This window comes from Crinia signifera, chromosome 5 (genome assembly GCF_055691185.1).
Source record: "Crinia signifera chromosome 5, ASM5569118v1, whole genome shotgun sequence".
Classification (NCBI taxonomy): Eukaryota; Metazoa; Chordata; class Amphibia; order Anura; family Myobatrachidae; genus Crinia; species Crinia signifera.
In genome coordinates this window covers 99,248,257-99,267,611 of record NC_139221.1, presented here as the reverse complement: position 1 = coordinate 99,267,611, position 19,355 = coordinate 99,248,257, and the positions used below count along the sequence as shown (strand labels likewise).

At 44.2% G+C, this 19,355-nt stretch overlaps 1 protein-coding gene across 1 annotated transcript in view; it reads left to right on the top strand.

The window, feature by feature from the left end:
* Window positions 1–3,737: 3,737 nt before the first annotated feature.
* Window positions 3,738–19,355, top strand: part of DIPK1C (divergent protein kinase domain 1C) — a 72,145-nt gene continuing 56,527 nt past the window's right edge. The window contains exon 1 of the mRNA XM_083187745.1: window positions 3,738–4,362. Within this exon, the coding sequence (XP_083043871.1) occupies window positions 4,186–4,362 (177 nt within the window). The 5' untranslated portion in view covers window positions 3,738–4,185. The remainder of the gene's footprint in view (window positions 4,363–19,355) is intronic.

The following is a 19,355-nucleotide window of genomic DNA, read 5'->3' as shown; positions in this document are numbered from 1 at the left end:
AGAAATCAGGAAGTGATTAGTCTTCACTATGACATGAGATGGGGATACAGACCATCCAATATGATCTCTTCCACCTGATGTAAAATTAGAGACTGTGTGATAACACAGGTCTTGGGACATTGCTAATTGCCAAAGGGACTTTTTGCCTAAGGGGCACTCTATACCTAATAGTTCATTACAAGGTTGATATTATTAAATGTATTTTTAATTATTGCCTTTTAATAAAACTTTATACATTGGTATACATGCGCTCTCTTTAATTGGTTCTTTTAATGTGCAAAAGTCAATTCATGATGCCTGACAAAATGATGACACAGCATTTGACTTCACTTTTCCTTCCTCTATAAGCCCATCCCTTCCTCTATAAATCCATCCCTAGGCTCATGTGAAACTGGCCAATGGGAATCTAGGAGCAGGCTTATAGAGGAAGGAAAAGTGAATTTGAAAGCAGAGTCACAGTTGCAACGGTTATGAATGCACAGCGTGTCGCTCCCTAGTGTAAGGCATTTAGCACATATTATATATACACAACAAAATTAAATGTATCATAAATCAAAGTGCAATCTGTTGCGCTCTATGACTAGGAGGGCTGCTAGATACAAAAGTGATATTTACCAATCACCATAAATACATATATATCTCCTCTCTCTCCCGCTCTCCCATCTCCCACTATTCCTCCTCTCTCCTACTATTGCTCCCCTCTCATGCTCTCCCATCTCTCACTATTCCTCCTCCGTCTCCTGCTCTCCCACTATTCCTCCCCTCTCCTGCTTTCCCATCTCCCACTTGTCACGTTTCGTGAAGCACCAGCCGGAGTGTAACGGAGGCTGGGTGCTTTAATGTAGGGCTATTGCATGAACGACAGACTGGAGTGAAGCAATTGAATAAAATTAAACCTTTTTTAATGAAGATACTGCGGTACAAGATATGAATGATGGCACAATGAATTACTGTAGATATTGATAAATTGGAAGAAGACAATAATAAACAATACTTATTGAAGAGCTTGAAGATGATTGAGAAGTTGAATGATTGGATGATTGGAAGGTTGGATGATTGAATGAAAGATTGGATGATTGGATGAAAGATTGGATGATTGGATTAAGAATTAGATGATTGGATGAAGAATTGGATGATTGGATGAAGAAGGGAATGAGAACAAGATGAAGTCCAGTTGAAATCTGTGCTGAATGAGATCGTAGCTGCAGAACCAGGGATGCGGACCACGGATAATAACCGTCAGGAGGCGAGGATGAAGATGACACCCTTTGGGGGGTTAACCTTGTCCTAATAGGCGGCAGAGGATTACCGTGGACGATATGGTGGAGCACTAGACGATCAGCAGGAGATCAGGATAGACTTTTACCAAAAGACAATAGATGCCTGTAGTGGATACTACAGGGATAGCCAGGAATGTCCAATGATGCTAACGGGTGGACATCATTGTACTGACTGCCGGTCTGGCCCGGCTAGTCTGTATTTAAGGGTTGAGCTAAGCGGTGATTGGCTGCGCGTGTGACATCACACTTGGAGCCGCGCAGCATAGGCTGTGGAAACCAGGAAGATGGCCGCCGCCATCTGCGGCAACAGAAACCAGCCGGCGGAGAACATACGCGGAGGCGCTGCAGCCTGAGGCCTAACATGATACGGACACCATCATGGCGGCTCGTGCCTCACGCCACCCGGAGCCCGCACAGCAGGAGACTGCACACCACAACTGTCACCTGGCGGTGACAGAGTGACAGAACCCAGACAGCCGGCATGGGTATCAGCAGCGGAGGTGAGCGCCACGACACGAGGGTCTGTGGGACCAGGACAGCACAGGGAGCCAGGGTAGCTGAGATGGTGGTCCTGACACCACTATTCCTCCTCTCTCCCCTGGCTCTCTCATCATTCCTCCTCTCTCCCATCTCCCACTATTCCTCCTCTCTCCCATATCCCACTATTCCGCCAATCTGTTCTGCTCTTCTATCTCCTACTATTCCTCCTCTCTCTCCTGCTCTCCCACTATTCCTCTCTCCTGCTCTTCCATCTCCCACTATTCCTCCTCTCTCTTCTGCTCTCCCATTATTCCTCCTCTCTCTCCTGCTCTTCCACTATTCCTCCTCTGTCTTTCCTGCTCTCCCATCTCCCACTATCCCTCCTCTCACTGCTGCTCTCCCACTATTTCTCCCCTCTCCTGCTCTCCCGTCTCCCACTATTCCCCCTCTCTTGCTCTCCCACTATTCCTCCACTCTGTCCCGCTCTTCCATCTCCCACTATTCCTCCCCTTCCCTACTCTCCCATCTCCCACTATTTCTTCTCTCTCTCCTGCTCTCCCACTATCCCTCCTCTCTCCTGCTCTCCAATCTCCCATTATTCCTCCTCTCCCCCTGGCTCTGTTATCATTCCTCCTCTCTCCCGTCTCCCACTATTCCTCCTCTCTCCTATCTCCCACTATTCCTCCTCTACCTGCTGCTCTCTCACTATTTTGCCCCTCCCCTGCTCTCCCATCTCCCACTAGTCCCCCTTTTTCCTGCTCTCCCATCTCCCACTATTCCTCCTTGCTCCTGCTCTCCCACTATGTGTGCTCAGCAATCTGTCTGTCAGTGTTCTCCTGTGAGAACACTGGCCCCGACCGGCGATTAACTAGATTTATCCAGCATGGTGGATATTAATCGCTGGGTGAAACATGTTGGGAAGGTGCATCGCTATTGCTATGGCCCCTACACACGGAGCGATCTAGGTGCATTTTTTTAAGCGATCTAGTTAGATCGCTTAGAAAATGCCCTGAAATCACCCCCTGTGTAGGCCCCATTAGACTTTTATAATATAGGATATCTGTTGAGTTGGGTACTTAGAAAGTAGAATAGCATACAATAGCTTAGTATTATAAATGTGTGTGTGCACTGGTGTATCTATAATAGGTGCAAGGTGTGTGGTGCACACACGGCACACCCTACTGCCATTTAATTATACTCACTATGCCTTTTTTCTGGTGCTGGCTGTGCAGCGGCATAAATCACTGGGAAAATGGCCACCCCTGCCATTTTCTGTTGATTTGCGCATGCACAATAGAGGTGTCCCTGGAAGTGCAGCGTGGGCGCCATGTTCCTGGAGACCTGCGCATGCACAGTAGACTCTGGCACAATGCCACAGTCTACTTCACTGCTGAAGAGGAGAGGGCAGAACCTAAACCTGCACACAGCCCCCTTCTCTCTTAAAGCGCCTCTATGTGTATGTTTATACATATATTTATAAGCATATATGCTAGCATTGCTTATGAGATTGCTAGATAGCAATACTATAATGTGATGTTCAGTAGCACTCAGTGGCAGTGAAGGAGTTAAGTAAATTAGATATTTATGAATTTCTCCTTAGTCCCCAAAGACTTTTGGCATACTCTGAGCATTCTTTTTTTTCTACTGGGAAGAAATATGTATGTAATTTAATCTCAGCACAAATATCATTTTCACACATTGGAGGTTTCACAAAATACTCTATCTGTAGACTAATTGCTTTTGCAGCCACCACTAATGATGCTAAATACATAATCACAGCAGTCCATTAACATCCCTACGAGCTAATAGATCTGCTCTATGGCAGCAGGCAGGGTTTGCAGCAGCGAGTAGTGTGAGGGGAAACTTTGCAGTTGTGCAGGACACACAGAATGTGTGTGATATGTCAGTATAGCATAATAGCAGCATCCACTGTGGGAGAGTGATATCTGTGGGCACTGATCCATCAGTCTCCTTGACATCTCTATACAAATGCGGCCAGCTATACAGACAGTGGAGCGCTAGCCAGGGACTCAGAGGGAGCTCCCTGTATCCCCCTAGTAGACAGCCTGTGAAGTGGGATTTCTGGGTGACACGGGCGACAGCATACAGTAAGAACAGGGCGGAACTACGTGGCTAATGCATCAGCATTGGCAGCAGCAGCAGCACACCCGGAGCCGCGGAGCACTGGTCATATTGGACCAGGTGCTTATCTAGAGAGCAGCGGCAGAGCTGGTTACTGCAGATCAGGGCCGGGATGCTACAGCAGCAGGAGGGGCTGCCCAGTGCCCACCAGCAGGGGGCTTCCTGCTACCCCTCTGCTACTTTCTAGCTGCTGCTTCTCGTGGATAATAAGAAGTCTTCTCTATAAGCAGCAGCATCAGGCGGTCAGGGTCCAGGACTATGGCACCGGGCTACTGATCCTACCATGAGGGTGATCACTGTCAAATGGCTGAGGTTAAAGATCTGGAAGAAAAACACTTTCCTCTTCCTGCTCTTCTGGGGCTCTTGCTGGATTTTTGTGAATACTTTTCTGTTTGTTCAGCGGAGCATGTTTTCCGACCAGTGCACCGATGAGGAGAGCAGGAAGATACTGGCAGGACTGGTATGTACTAACAAGGTGCAGTCACTTCATAGACCCATCTCAGCTGCTCCACTACACTGTACTTGCGAGTAATGCAGCGCTGCAGGCGTGTACAGTACTCCCCTTATAAATCACACATACTGTTCAGTCACTCTCCCAGCATCTATTATCTGTACGGAGCCAAATACGGGACAAGCATATTCCAATATACAGAATGTTCTGCATACTTTTAAGTGATTGGCGCACAGCAAATAAAATGCAGCGTAACAATAGTCACAATTTATTATTTATTAAGTGCCAAAGTATCGTTGTTCCTTTGTAGTTTCTGATGGAGATGGGATATTGAATAGCCCGAGTTAGTTTTTATATTTTCATAGAAGTCCTGGAAAAGGGTTCTGAGTACAGGATGGTGAGCATCCTTATGTTGCATATCACATCATTAGCACATCATGATTATGATAAACAACATATTGCAACAGTAGCAAGTTACAGAGTTGGCACTTGCAGTATTTTAAAGGGGCACACACATGTTGAGATTTGTGATATCCTTTTGTGCTAAGTGGGGCATACACACGTAGAGATGTGTGCTAAGCAATTTGGTACTTGCTGCTACTTCCGGGTTCTGCGCTCGGCAAACTTTCTAAAATAAAGTCCATGCCAACGTGAATAGTTCATACCTCCACTATCCACGTTGGCATGGGGTTGATTTTAGATAGTGTGGTGAGCATAGCGAGCCACCGAGCCCGTAGCGTGGGCGAGAGAAGCGTGCCCCGCAACGGGACACAGACGCTGCAGCGACAGAGACGCTGCGAAACTAAACAAGTACCAGCAATTTTGCTAAGCTATTTAGGGTAGGCGATTTCCTGGTGTCCAGATCTCCCATGGGGAGCACATAGACATGCAGAGATTTGTGCTAATTGTTTTTGCTAAGCAATGAGCGGTAATGAGCGGTTGTCACGGTAATGAGCGACAGGGAGGGTTCGTCATGGTAATGAGCTGACTGGGGGTGTGGGGGGGTGGGGCGTCACTTACCTGGCTACGGTGAAACGCTGCTCGAGGCCACGCACGCTGAAGCCGCTCAGTCCCGAAAGACAGCCATATTGACTGTGGGCACTAACCGCTGTGGTAGTGCAGTCCGAGGCCCACGGACCAGCCAGGGGAAATCGGTGGTCCAGACAGGGAAAAAGCGGCCAAATCAGTTCCGGCCCACCAGGAAATGGCCCGGTCTCCCGGTGGGCCAATCCGCCCCTGGCTATGAGTTGTACACATGGAGCGATTTGTGCTTAATTTCTAAGTGATCTAAACAGCCTAATATCGCAACATATGCATGTCCCAATAATGGTGTTTAAAATGCAATCCTACATATATGATTTTAAATATAAATGATTTATTTACGTATATTTATTTACAATATTTATAATTTTACTATGCTAATAATATTATTAGTTTCATGATGTTGCCAATAATGTACGGAAATACTCTGGGCAGGTAATTAAGTTGTCAAAGCAGACAGGGTACAGAGAGAGGAAAAATGATTGTGAAAATATGTGTGCCTAGGGTCATTCCCAATGATATGCCATTGCACATGTCAGCATCTGTTACATTGGAGGGGCACTGTCATAACAGAATTTTGGAAATTTTCTTGAGAAAACTTTTGGAATAGTAGAAACAATAACAAGGGGTGGGACGTATCATATTCTCTGGATAAAGTTTTTTTAGGTATGTTTTGCATTGTTATTTTATTACCTTTTGCTGCTGTTTGTATTAAAAGGTTTTTGCAATTATATCACTTGGGCATTAAGTTCTCAACACAGATAATTTGAAATGACTTCACTGACAAATACTTTGTCAGTGAGGAAAGCAGGGAAATATACATTTCGAATATATGTAACATATACTCAACATGCCCCAAAGTATATTTCCCTGCCTGTGGGAGTACTACACGTTAAATGTATATCTGCATGTTTTACTACATATATATATATCTTTGTATGTAATATTGTATGCCTTAATGGTAATAAAAACTTTTGATGTCTGAAATATATATATATATTTTTTAAAGTAAGCTCCATATATGCCATATATACAAGTGGTTTTAATAAAATGGTACTAAGTTTTAAAATCTCCCTTCATTGCCTCAGGCTCTGTGATTACCCCTTGCTTCCGGTTGATAGAGCTGTAGTAAAAAGATAGACACACAGTAGATCAATGTACAAAAGTTTGACAGGGTCAAAAGGTTGACGGTCAAAAGGTCAACAGGTAAAATAGACCGTGTATAAGGTCAACAGGTTGAAAAGGTGGATATGACAACGGGCTACCCACATCTGCAAATTATTCATAATATTTCAACCATGTGGACTACTATTGGGAACAGTTTCCTTGGCCATGTGAAATGAGCCCGCGAGGATACATTTCCACTACATTGGTTCAGTCATGGTGAAACATACAAAATAACACTAAAACCTTGTGCTGACCATTTTTGTTACGATCATTTTCATGTCGACATTTTGACCTGGTCAACCTTTTGATCCTGCGGACCATTTGGGGACGACATATTGACTGTCCATCTTTTACTGTAGATCTAGTGAACCATATCTAACCCAATATTGAAGTGGAGGCATTGTATAATATCAATAATAAATATAATTCTGTGATCATCGAAACCTCAGCTTTATCTGTTCATTTTGATATGTAAACTGGTAAAGAGGATTAGTATAAAATCTAGCCAATTATTATGTGATACTGACTCTCACAAAATGCTTCATTAAGCAGCCCCTGGGGCATCTGTTCGGGAAATGCTGCATAGGGTAACTGCACTCTGCCTACTTGGAAAAGTCAAGTAATATGAAAATTGGGCCTGATTCACAGCAGTATGCACACCCAAGGGTTTGTAGATCAGCAAATACTGCACATTCGCTGCTCTTTTACTGTGAGATCTCTTGCAGTTTCCCAAAGCCACAGGCTGATTGACAGGCTGTGGCTGTGTGCTGGGGGCAGAGATTGCCAGCATTCCCAAAAACTGGGGTGTGCCACCCCATTTATTTGCGAGGGTCACAGTCATTGTCATCAAATACAGATATCCAAACCTTGGGTACAGAGCTGCGACAGCCAGTTTGAGTAGCCTCAGGCTTAGATGGACAATGTTTTCACAGAGTGATCCGATGCCATGGCTTAGGATGCAAGAAGGGAACCTAGAATCAGGCAGGAGGCGTCTATTTTCTTTTTTTTATAGATTCTTTATTTTAGATTTTTCAAATAACAGGGGAGACATAGGTACATGCATTTCACATATCACAAGTACAAAATGATAGGAAGTGTAACTATTTGTCATACATGTATCACATAGTAACAATCAGAAAACTGTATATTTTGCTAGTACAGAAAGTCTTAACATTTATTAAACAAAAGTAGAGGGGAGGGGAGGAGGGGGGGGGGTAAGACAGGGGGCTGGGTACAGGCATGATGGTGCATTAGCTGAGTGATTAAAGTTGTGTTATTCTCACGAGCAGTTTATTTCACATGCATACGGGTGGAGGCGTCTATTTTCATAGGACATGTTGCTGCATCCAAAAATGAAGCAGCCATATGAACTGCATCCATCTCTCAAACAGTTTCACCAACAATGGGGGAAATTTACTAAGATGTGTATTCTACTTCACACAGGGCCGGAGCCACCACTAGGCAGCCCTAGGCAACTGCCTAGGGCGCCGGTCATTGAGGGCGGCACTGCACACTGCTGACGATCGGTTGTTTTAACATTTTGATAGCTCGGTTGAGCTCAGTTGCCGGCAATGCCCGCCCACCCACAGCCTGCAGCCGCCCGCGCCATCTATCTACATTGCTGCTGGCTGTGGAAGCTGGGAGGCAAACAGGAGGATGTTATTTTAGCGCACCTTCCCTGCTCCCTAACAATGTAGATGCACAGCGGGGAAGGACAATGTCAATGACGCTTCAAATCGGCGTCCTCTGCTTCCTGCCGCGCAGTCTGTCTCTGGCCTCAGAGGAAGAATTTCACTGCAATATAGACAGTGACACCCACAGCAGCCCGCCGTCAGCCACCTGGATGCCGAAGCTCTCAGCCAGCCTCTCCTCCCACCCAGCACCTCGCTCCCTCCTCCAGCAGCCGCGGCCGCACCATGAGGGGAAGCAGTGCTATGCCTGCATCCTGCTTCCCCACACAGCAACAGTAGCCCAGCGCAACCCCCTCCCCTCGGATGCCGGAACGCTCAGCCCGGCTGCCTTCTCCCGCTCAGCAGAACCAGCACGCCTGACACCTGCTTCCGCACAGGGATGAGTCCTGAAGTGCAATGGTGTGCCTGGGTCAGCGGGCTCGACTCACTGACAGTCTGCAGGCTGAAGTTTACCCCACAGATTGGTAAGTGCCAAGGGAGCCCTGTACCCACCCACCCCCCAGTGTGTAACCTCCCTGGGTGCGTGTGTTTAAAACTATCACCCCCTGCCCTCTTCCACTCTGTGTCTGCCCCCCACCTTGACTAGCTTCATACACATATACACTAAAATATATGGGATTGGATGCAGTGTTAACATCCCAGCTGTCGGGATGTCAGCAGTCGGGATACCAACGTCGGCATCCTGACCCGTGGCCCAAAGACCAAGAATCCCAATTGTCAGGTTAAGCCAGGGGAGGTGAGGGTTAGGTTTAGACACTACTAGGGGACTTAGGTTTAGGCTGCAGGGCAGGAGAGTTAGGGTTAGGCTGCAGGGAGGGACAGAATTCCCTGTATCAGGATGCTGGCATCAGTATTCTGGCCGCCGGCATCCCATTTGCTGGTAGATTTGGGTATATATAGATTTTTTTTATACTCGCTTGTAGCATCACCAGCATCCATCCTGAGAGGCATCCCCATTCCCTATGATTCTTTGCATAGATGACATCATGACAACACCTGTGCAATGCATCATTGGGATCAGTAATGCCTCTGAAGATGGATACCAGGGGGACCAGGTGAGTATGAAAAATGGTAGGGGGGGAGGGGGGCGCATAATGCCGAATATTTGCCTAGGGTGCCAAGAAACCTAGCACCGACCCTGACTTCACATGTGATGTTGCTATGGGCAACCAATCAGAATCTACTTCTTATTTATTTAGCAGCCTCTAGAAGATAGTAGACAGGATATGATTGGTTGCCCATAGCAACATCACATGTGAAGTAGAATACACATCTTAGTAAATTTCACCCAATGACTTTTATGTTTTATCTGTCCTTTTTTAAGCACATTTTATGTTTTAAAGACATGACCAGTTCCACACCACATCACTGCACTAAAAAGGCAGCAGGAAATTAGCCGCATCCTAAGAACTCACCTCTCCAGACCGGTGGGTGCCTCTCTCTCACGGCATTTCACAAGATGGACACTGGTGTTGCCAGGCAACAGTCATCTTGCCCCCCACAGCTTTGTGCTCTGGTTTGCTTCACTGGTCACATTGCCTCCGGTACCACCCTGTATATACTGTAGTTCTATTTTCCTAGGATATAGTTACACATAGCTAAGCATCCTATTTTATAAGATTTATAGGAAAAATCGCTAAATATTATACAGACTTTTTCATGATTCCATCCAAACTAACTATTAAGACGTTTAGAGCAACTCTAAAAATGTACCCCATAATGCCTGTAACCACCTAGCTCTGCTCATTACATTGATGTGTGGCTCTTTTAGGGATCAGGTACAAGGTAGAATACATTTTACAGCCTTTTCTTTTGCCATTTTGGGTATATTTCAGCCATATTACATTAAGCATTGAAAATATGGTATTAGTATCTGAGTAACTGCAGAAGTGTCACAAGACGGGTGACGCTACTGCACCCAGAGTGATGCAAAAGAGACATCATGAGGTCACGTCCCCTTTTTGGGTGGCCATGCCTCCAGTGGGTGGGGCAAATATGATGCAGAGTGAGTACCAGGTATCACACGGTGATGCCTCGGATAAATGTCAAGACAATATTCTCTCCTGTGTACAGTATATGACACTTTACTACATTATGATATTGTATACAAACAAGGTAATATACTTTTAGCATTTACTTTTACACTCGTGCAGAGTTTGCACCATCACACAGTGGGGGTAGGGCACAGTGAAGATGGTGAAATGGGTTGGAGATTGGTGGGTGGTGCAATGTGCACAGTGCAGTTCATAAAATCTAGTGGTGCAAGTCACCTCGGGAGCGCACATATCGTGAATACACAATGAGTAATATGCACAATATGTTGGTCCAATCCTTCTGACCAGATGGCATATCACCCAGTGTGTACCCAACTTTTGCCATACTCCTCTGGTCTCAGATCTGCCCTTTGAAACCTGGGTTTTCTCACTTAAAGGGACTCCACTTTCATATCTATAATGGGTGCAACATGCACATGGGCCCATTGGTTCAGGGGGCCACAGATCATACACTAACACATATACTAACTTTTACGACGGTCTGGCACTGGCTGCCCAGTGGCAAAAATCACTGGTTCTAATGGATGCCATGATCATTTACCTGTGCTTTGTGCTTGCACAATAGAGGAGTCCCTGGAATGTGGTGGGGGTGCCATGTTCCAGGAGACCTGCACCTGTGCAGTAGACATGCACTGCCAGAGAGGGGGGGGGGGGGGGCAATAGAAGCAGGCTGATCCTATCTTAAAGTATTTCTTGTATGGGGGAAATTTACTAAAATGGGAGCTCTATGTCACAACATATGGATGTTGGGCAACTTATCATCAGAATCTAGTTCTTACTTATTTACAACCTTCTAGAAGATGATAGATAGAATCTGATTGGTTTTCCATAGCTACATCCCATCTAAAATAGAACTTCCCCTGTTTGCCTTGTTTTATGTATGCTCTAATTTCCCTACTATTCAGTTATGTGGAGCACGGAAGCATCTTACAAATTAACAACAATAATAGCCATAATCATAAGAAATTAGCGGTATGCAGCTAACATACTGTCAATAAATTTATTTAGGAGTATAATGCTTAGCCTCTAATCATACTATCATTAAAACAGAACATTTTCCTAATCCAAAACAGTCTGAATATTTATCTACACATTGGGCCTTATTCTGGTTCACTCGCAAAGGCAAATTCCTTCTCAAATGTACAAAACCATGTGCACTGCAGGGGGGGGGGGGCTTGGGCAGATGTAACATGTGCAGAGAGAGAGAATTAGATTTGGGTGAGTTATTTTCTTTCTATGCAGGGGAAATACTGACTGCTTTATTTTTACACTGCAATATAATGTAGATCTCACTTTGAAGTAAAACGCCACCCAAATCTAGTAGTGTCCAGACTTATGTTTAGAATGGGCTGACCAACACATTTATAGTTCCTTGTGTGACTTGCCGTCCTCCCTCTAGCCAGTGTGTGATTGGCGGGTGGCCACCGCGACCCCCCTTTTTTATTGGTGTGCCAATTATAGGGTCTGCAACATCAGACACAAACTTCCTGGACCTAGCAGAGGACTTAGAAGAGTAAGCTTCTTCTTACGCAGACTGTCCGGGGGCAGCGACCATCACGCGATCTAATGCTGTATCTTATATCGCAGATTCTGGCAGGAGATGTATATTTTCTACCAAAGCTACCCACATAATTAGTTTACTTGTTGTACAGTATATAGCACAGCTGCTTCCTTGCGACTGTGCAAAAACAACCACATCAGAATCAGGCCCAAAGCCAAAAAAGTAGGTAACTGTATCTGGGACAAACCATGTTGCAAATTCAGTGGTTGCAAATCATAGCTGCCTACCCTCCTTCATTCTGCAGGAGACTCCCTGAAATAAAAAAAGAAGTAAATATAGATAGACTATATTAAAAAGGCGCTTGGTATGGGTGTGCTTGGCCAGAAGCAGCAATCCAGGAAAAAGGAGGAGTCACCTCCGATACAGTATGCACAAGAGAAAGGGGATGGTAGGATGCGCTAAATAGATGATATAACAGTAATTATGTATAAAAAGAATTCTGGTCAGGTGTGAGAAAAGGGAATACACAATTTATTAAACAACACAATAAAAAAAAACACAATAAAAAAACCACAGTGTGGTACATAGTATTAAAAATGGTTTAGGACAGAAGGTTAATAGTCACCCATTCGGATATCCTTGTGCCAGTCCTTGCGAGGAAAAACCCCAGAGGGTATCACTTGTATATTTATCTTCGGAAACAAAATTTGTAATCCAATTGGTAGATACTCCTGGGAGTAAAGAGGATATTTGGGAGATTCCACACCAAGATACCGGGTCTTTTAGGAGGTGGTGTGCCTCCAGAAGATTTTCGTATGCCTCGGATGGTGATGGTATGACAAGTGGGAGTATTCCGGTGTCTTCCACAACAAAGTTCCGGGTCTTAAGGAGGTGGCGTGCCTCCAGGAGATTCTATGTGCCACGGATAGAGGTGGTGTGACCAGTCCACTTTGTTATCCCAATAATTTAGTGATGAGCCACTTACGAGTGGGGTTCTATGGATTTTTATAGATATGAACGCTGGCAAGGGTAGTAGCTGGCAAGGGTGAAGATAGCCAAGGGTCCTATTTAGGGTAATCACCAACGCGTTTCGCTGGCTACAGCAGCTTTTTCCACCTTGAAAAAGCTGCTGTAGCAAGCGAAACGCGTTGGTGATTACCCTAAATAGGACCCTTGGCTATCTTCACCCTTGCCAGCTACTACCCTTGCCAGCGTTCATATCTATAAAAATCCATAGAACCCCACTCGTAAGTGGCTCATCACTAAATTATTGGGATAACAAAGTGGACTGGTCACACCACCTCTATCCGTGGCACATAGAATCTCCTGGAGGCACGCCACCTCCTTAAGACCCGGAACTTTGTTGTGGAAGACACCGGAATACTCCCACTTGTCATACCATCACCATCCGAGGCATACGAAAATCTTCTGGAGGCACACCACCTCCTAAAAGACCCGGTATCTTGGTGTGGAATCTCCCAAATATCCTCTTTACTCCCAGGAGTATCTACCAATTGGATTACAAATTTTGTTTCCGAAGATAAATATACAAGTGATACCCTCTGGGGTTTTTCCTCGCAAGGACTGGCACAAGGATATCCGAATGGGTGACTATTAACCTTCTGTCCTAAACCATTTTTAATACTATGTACCACACTGTGTTTTTTTTATTGTGTTTTTTTTATTGTGTTGTTTAATAAATTGTGTATTCCCTTTTCTCACACCTGACCAGAATTCTTTTTATACATAATTACTGTTATATCATCTATTTAGCGCATCCTACCATCCCCTTTCTCTTGTGACTCCCTGAAATAACAGCAATCTCCCTCTCTCCCTCATTAGTCTAGCAATCTCCCTCATTTCACCTAGGCCACGTTACACTGTTACATTTTTGGGGAAAACAGGAATGAGAGAAAGATACATTTATATTGAATTATCAGCACCATTTCCCAGCACTTTATCAAGTATAGTATATCTTACTAACTGCTTTGGGGCTCATCTACATTTGGCTATAAGTCATTTTAAATTACACACCAATGCTTCTAACGTTCACAATCTCTTTTCACAATATCTCCATATATGGAACTAGACACGCCCTTTGGGTGGAGCATGACATGCCCCCTCAATGGGGTGCTTTGCAAAATTCTATTACCAACTATAATCTCCCTGAACTAGTTTTCAAAAGTAGGCAAGTATGTTGCAAATACATTTATTATTTTTGCATACAGGCAAAATACAGACTGATTTTGGAAGTAGTTCATAAATACTGGACAGCTTTACTTTAATACTGCAACCTAGATCTGAGTTTGGAGTCGGAGTCACCTCTCTCCTAATTATATCTGCCCCACCTTTAGTACAACCAGGGCCAGCTCTACCATTAAGGCCCATACACACTATAACATTATCTTTCCATTCTGGCTGGTTGGAATGAAAATCTGGAAATTTCTTGGCACAAATTACAAACAACAATTTGCTCCCAAAAGCTGGAAAATGGACAAAAGCATCTGCATAAATTGATTTAACCAATGACCATTTTTGTCAGTTTTCCATGTTAAGGAGCAAATGGTCAGTTGTGATTTGCTCCCAAAAATGTCTAGATTTTCCTTCCAACCAGCCGGATTGGAAAATAATCTTATAGTGTGTATGGGCCTTTAAGACAGCGGTAGGAAGTTCCCTAGAGCACCCGGATCTAGGGGTGCACAGCTGAGTCTTCCTATTACAAAATTAAGGATGTCAATGAGAAAGACATCCTTGTTGTACTTCATTCAGATGTCAGTTTTGCAACTCCTAAAATACTTCACACTTTCACTTGAGCGACTAGAAAGTGGTTATTGGTTGCAGTGTCGGGGTTGTGGAGGGGGGCTCAGTAGGTTGAAGTTTTGCCTAGGATGCCCACAAGCCTCCTGAAGATTTCTGCTCACCCTTCCTGGCCACTCCTCTTCCACCCACTGTGCACAGATCTGTTCGATAATCTGGTGTGTTTTTTACAGCATTCGATGCAATCGCATTGGGTCATGCAATCCCGTCCGATTTTTTTAGCACAAGGGGCTTTTGATAAAATGCATGATTGTATGCACAATTGTACACTAAAAAAAGCATTTTTGATGCAATTTATCGAAAGGTGAGCTTCAAGGGAAATCAAACCCGATAAAGCGTCGAATGCAATCGCACAAGTGTATGGATAGCATTACACCGGTCCAGAGTACAACATGGTTTTCCAAGGTGATAAGTTACTTGATCTTTTTTTTTCTTCTTTGCACCCAACTAATTATTAGCCCCATAATGGGAAGCTATCACCGCTATTAGCTCTTTGTCTAGAAATTCTGTTACACATAATAAATATGCTCAATAACTGACGTTTTTATTGCAAGTCTGAATCTGTTAAATATCCCTTTTAAAAAAAATAAGAAACACACGCAGTAAGTCATGGACTCAATACATAATTATAGCAGTTTAAAAATTTCAGGAAAACATTTAACAAATAGTTATGCCTATTTTAATTGTCTATCCGTTTACTAAACCAAATGTAATGGTTAATGTAATGGCAAATTAATAAAAGTTAAAACATTTTAAAGCAAATTTAAAAGTTGTCAAAATGTTTTAATGGAAGCTGGGCTCATCTACTTTTGAGTAAACCTTAAATATTTCTTTATTCTTTTCAACATTGTATAAACAGGAAAAGGTATAGCCTGGGGCCATAAGTCTAGTACGTAATGGATGCCGGCTCACCGAGGTCACGCATGCCACTGACTTCAGGTGTCAGCTACAGCTTTATGTTTTGTGCTTTTGTGTCAGATTGCAGGTCTGGGAAACAGAAATAACACCTTGTCATGCATGAATTACAGATTCATAATAATATTACCTTGCTGCCAAAGTACGGTTACCGACTTTCTGGCTGCCACCTCAGTAAGGCAGGGGGAGCAGGGCCATTGCCGGGAGCAAAATGAGTTGGTGCAGGGGCGGGGCCATGGCCGGGTTGCACTGTTTGGGGGCGTGGCTAGAGTGATCGCATTATTTTATCCATGCCCCCTGCTGCGCAATGCCGGTATTTTATGTATTGCGCTGTGGGGGGTGGGGCTAAAGTGACGTGATTGCGTAATTTGACCCACGGACCCCCCTACCAAGGGGCGGTTTTCTGGAGACCGAGGGCAATGCGGGAGGGTTGCCCCCTTTCCGGGGGGCCGGGAGGGAGACCCGATTTCCGGGACCATCCCGGCCATTCCGGGAGGGTAGGCAACCCTGTGTCAAAGGCAGTACCTTAAAGCTATAATTGTTTATTTTATCCACAGTTATTTACATACTGTAGCTCACGCTGAACAAACTTATCCGCATGATTGAAGTATTACAGCTATGTAGGAAAGGGTTAACAGACAATTATCTTCTCTATTAAGTGCCGACATCTACATCACTTTGTAGATAGCAAGCTGTTGCTCTCTATAGCTCTTAGGGGTAAATTTAGTAACATTTCTTAAAGTAAAAAGTGTGAATGTTGCATAACCAATCAGATTCTGTCTATCAATTTCTAGGAATCAAGAAAGAAATTATAGCTAGAATCTGATTGGTTGCTAGGGAAAACATCGCTACTTTTCAGTTTTAGAAGTTTTAGTAAATTTACACCACAGCGTTTTTTGAGAAAAAGCAAAAACTGCTGAGAGAAGGATCTCGGCCAATCATTCCTTGAAGCTGAAGGAAACTCCTCCCACTCTGTCTCCTTTGAATTAAAGTCTACTGCAGCATGGAGAGTTACCTCTCACCGGTCCTGGATCATGAGCCCCCAACCTCCTACTACCAGCCTGATGCTGCTGTTTCTTGCTGGATGATTTGTCTGCCAGTAATCCACCAACTCCCTCTAGCCAGGTGCTGTCTGATGCAGATAATGATCCATGAATAGAGCAGCAGCCAGCTTGCAGGAGAGAGGTGAATGAGGAGCACAGGCAGACAAACCATCAGCGCCCCCCCCCCCCCCCCCCCAACAAAAAAAAAAATAGTAATCCCGATCAGGTGAGAGGCATCTAGCCGTGGCAAAAAGCCTGTTTTTTTTCCTTAAAGACTTCCAGGGGATACTTCCCAGTGACAGCAGGTTAACACAACTGCTGTTTTTGAGAAACTTATTGCTGAAAATATTTGAGCCAACGCTCATTATTGCTAAATAGTCCCACTTGGCTCATGCACATGTACATGTCTTACGTGTGCATGCTATTTCATAGAATAAAACAAAAAAGGCTCCAATATCTGAGGTACACTCGAAGCAACTGTTTTTCAAGAAACCTATTTTTACCACACTACACTGAATTTGCATGTGCCCTCCTACAATTAAGATGAGGTGATCCTGGAAAAATGTGGGACATGCTAACGGAACAGCTCTCACCTGAGCGGCTCCCATTGCACCGTCCGCCAACCCATGCTATCGTCAGCTGGCATCGGAGATGCTCTCGCACGCAACATTCTCGGCAATGGACGCGCGAGCGTGTGAGACGCCATATACTGAAATCTGGCAGAAAGGGAGAGAATGGCCCCATCTTGGATCAGACCCAGGTTGCTGTTCAGTATGAACGGATAACCCGGGTCGAGCAAGACACTGAATTGGGCCCAGAATGACCCATCACAGACCCAGTGAATGTTATTTGGTAGAGATGGAGCCATGCTTATTTAGCTTGCCTATTGCAGTGCAATAAGTAGCATTCCCCTTAGACATAAGACCTATGCCGTTGCTTGCTCCATAGATGTGGGCTTCAACGAAGCCCTCGTTCAGGCTTGGTAGCCATTTTGTTAACCCACATCGTTACTTGAGTCTGGCCTGCTGGGGACAGTATGGTGACTGTATATTCACTCTATCCCCATAGCCCCTATGTGTTTTAAATAGCGTAATGAGACTCAGATACAAAAGTGTCCATATACAGTGTATGCATAACCTATGCATTAGCATTTTCTGAGAAAAAATGTCTATATAACATACAATGCTGTACAGTAAAGTAGTATGTATAACTGTATGTATCCTAGACTAAAAACATAGAGAGAGAAACCAAACATTGGGGCAGATGTATTAAGCTTTAACAAGAGATAAATGCAAGGGTGATAAGGAGAGATAAACGTCCAGCCAATCAGCTCCTTACTGACTTTTTTCAAACACAGGCTTTAACATGGCAGTTAGCAGGTGATTGGCTGGACAGTTATCTCTCCTTATAACCCTTGGATTTATCTCTTAAAGCTTAATACAACTGCCCCAATGTCACTTAGAGAATCAACCCAGGTCTCCAAGCAAGGAGAGCGGCACACTTATCCACTAGCCTACGACACCTGGTGATAGCGACATGAGTCTATGTACAGAGTGATCTCATGCCATCAGTTATGCTTATGTTAACCGCATGCTTCTGATGAAAGACTCGTAAGTCCAAAATGCATTGAGCTGTTGTGCCCTTGACAGGAGTAACGGCGCTGTTATTTGTAAATTGTGTCTGCATCCATTTATCATCTGAACACCCCTGGTCTTGCCTTTGGAGTTCAGGAGCTTTGTAAGGCATTCCCAGGAGCGGTGTGGTGAGGCGAAATAGTTGATGCCACCCCCTTTATCACCTGCTGTTGATAATATGCTTTTTCTTATTTATCCCATGTGAGTGCAATGTATAAATACATTTTACCCCATTGTATCAAAGTGCCTGTTCTTTTACCTAGAAAGATGGATTTATGCAATCAACATCATGGGCCAAATGTAATAGGGTGAGAGTTTCAGAAAGCGAGAGATTTTGGGAGAGTTTTTCCCCTTTTTTTTTAAAGCAGCAATCAATTACACTGCAAAACCAGGTTCATTTTGCCATGTAATTGCTGCTTTAAAAAACATGGGAAAACTCTCCCAAAATCTCTTACTTTCTGAAACTCTCACCCTATTACATTTGGCCCCATGTCTCTTTTTGTGGCTGATCACACTCTTGCCAAAATAAAGTATTGACATATACCTGTATATGGACAAAAGGACATTGAACCAAAAACACACTATATAGTATAAATGTTTTTTTTTGGAAATCTAAGCACCTTTCTTGAGCGCCTTTGACATTATATTATTTTTGTACATGTGAACTGCAGGATGCTATGTTGCCCTCCACCTGACTGTACATTACAGGGCCCATTTGCCCGAGCTTGTATTGTACTGTAATAAACAGTTGGAGCCACAACATCGCTCACCGGGAATGAGACGCACAAGCGTCTCATACACAAGCGCGTCCCATTCCCTGCAAATGACTTAGCTCCATCTGTGCTGTACTGTATATCAAACCGCTGCTGAATTCGTGGAGCATTGTCCACCCAGTGGTGGTGATGTTTATTGCATGCATATTGAAGTGCACAAAAGTGGTGTGCCAAAACCCTTGCCTAGGCGTGCTGGCGAAATGGATGAGCGTTGCTCCTTCTGTACTATATTATTACTCAGTATAGTCTTAGTACTATCTATGTGTACAATGTTCAGATAATTATTCTCTATACATCACACTTGCCTACTCTTCTTGAATGTCTGGAAGATGCCTTCCTAATGAAGTGCGGGCTTGATGATTCAAA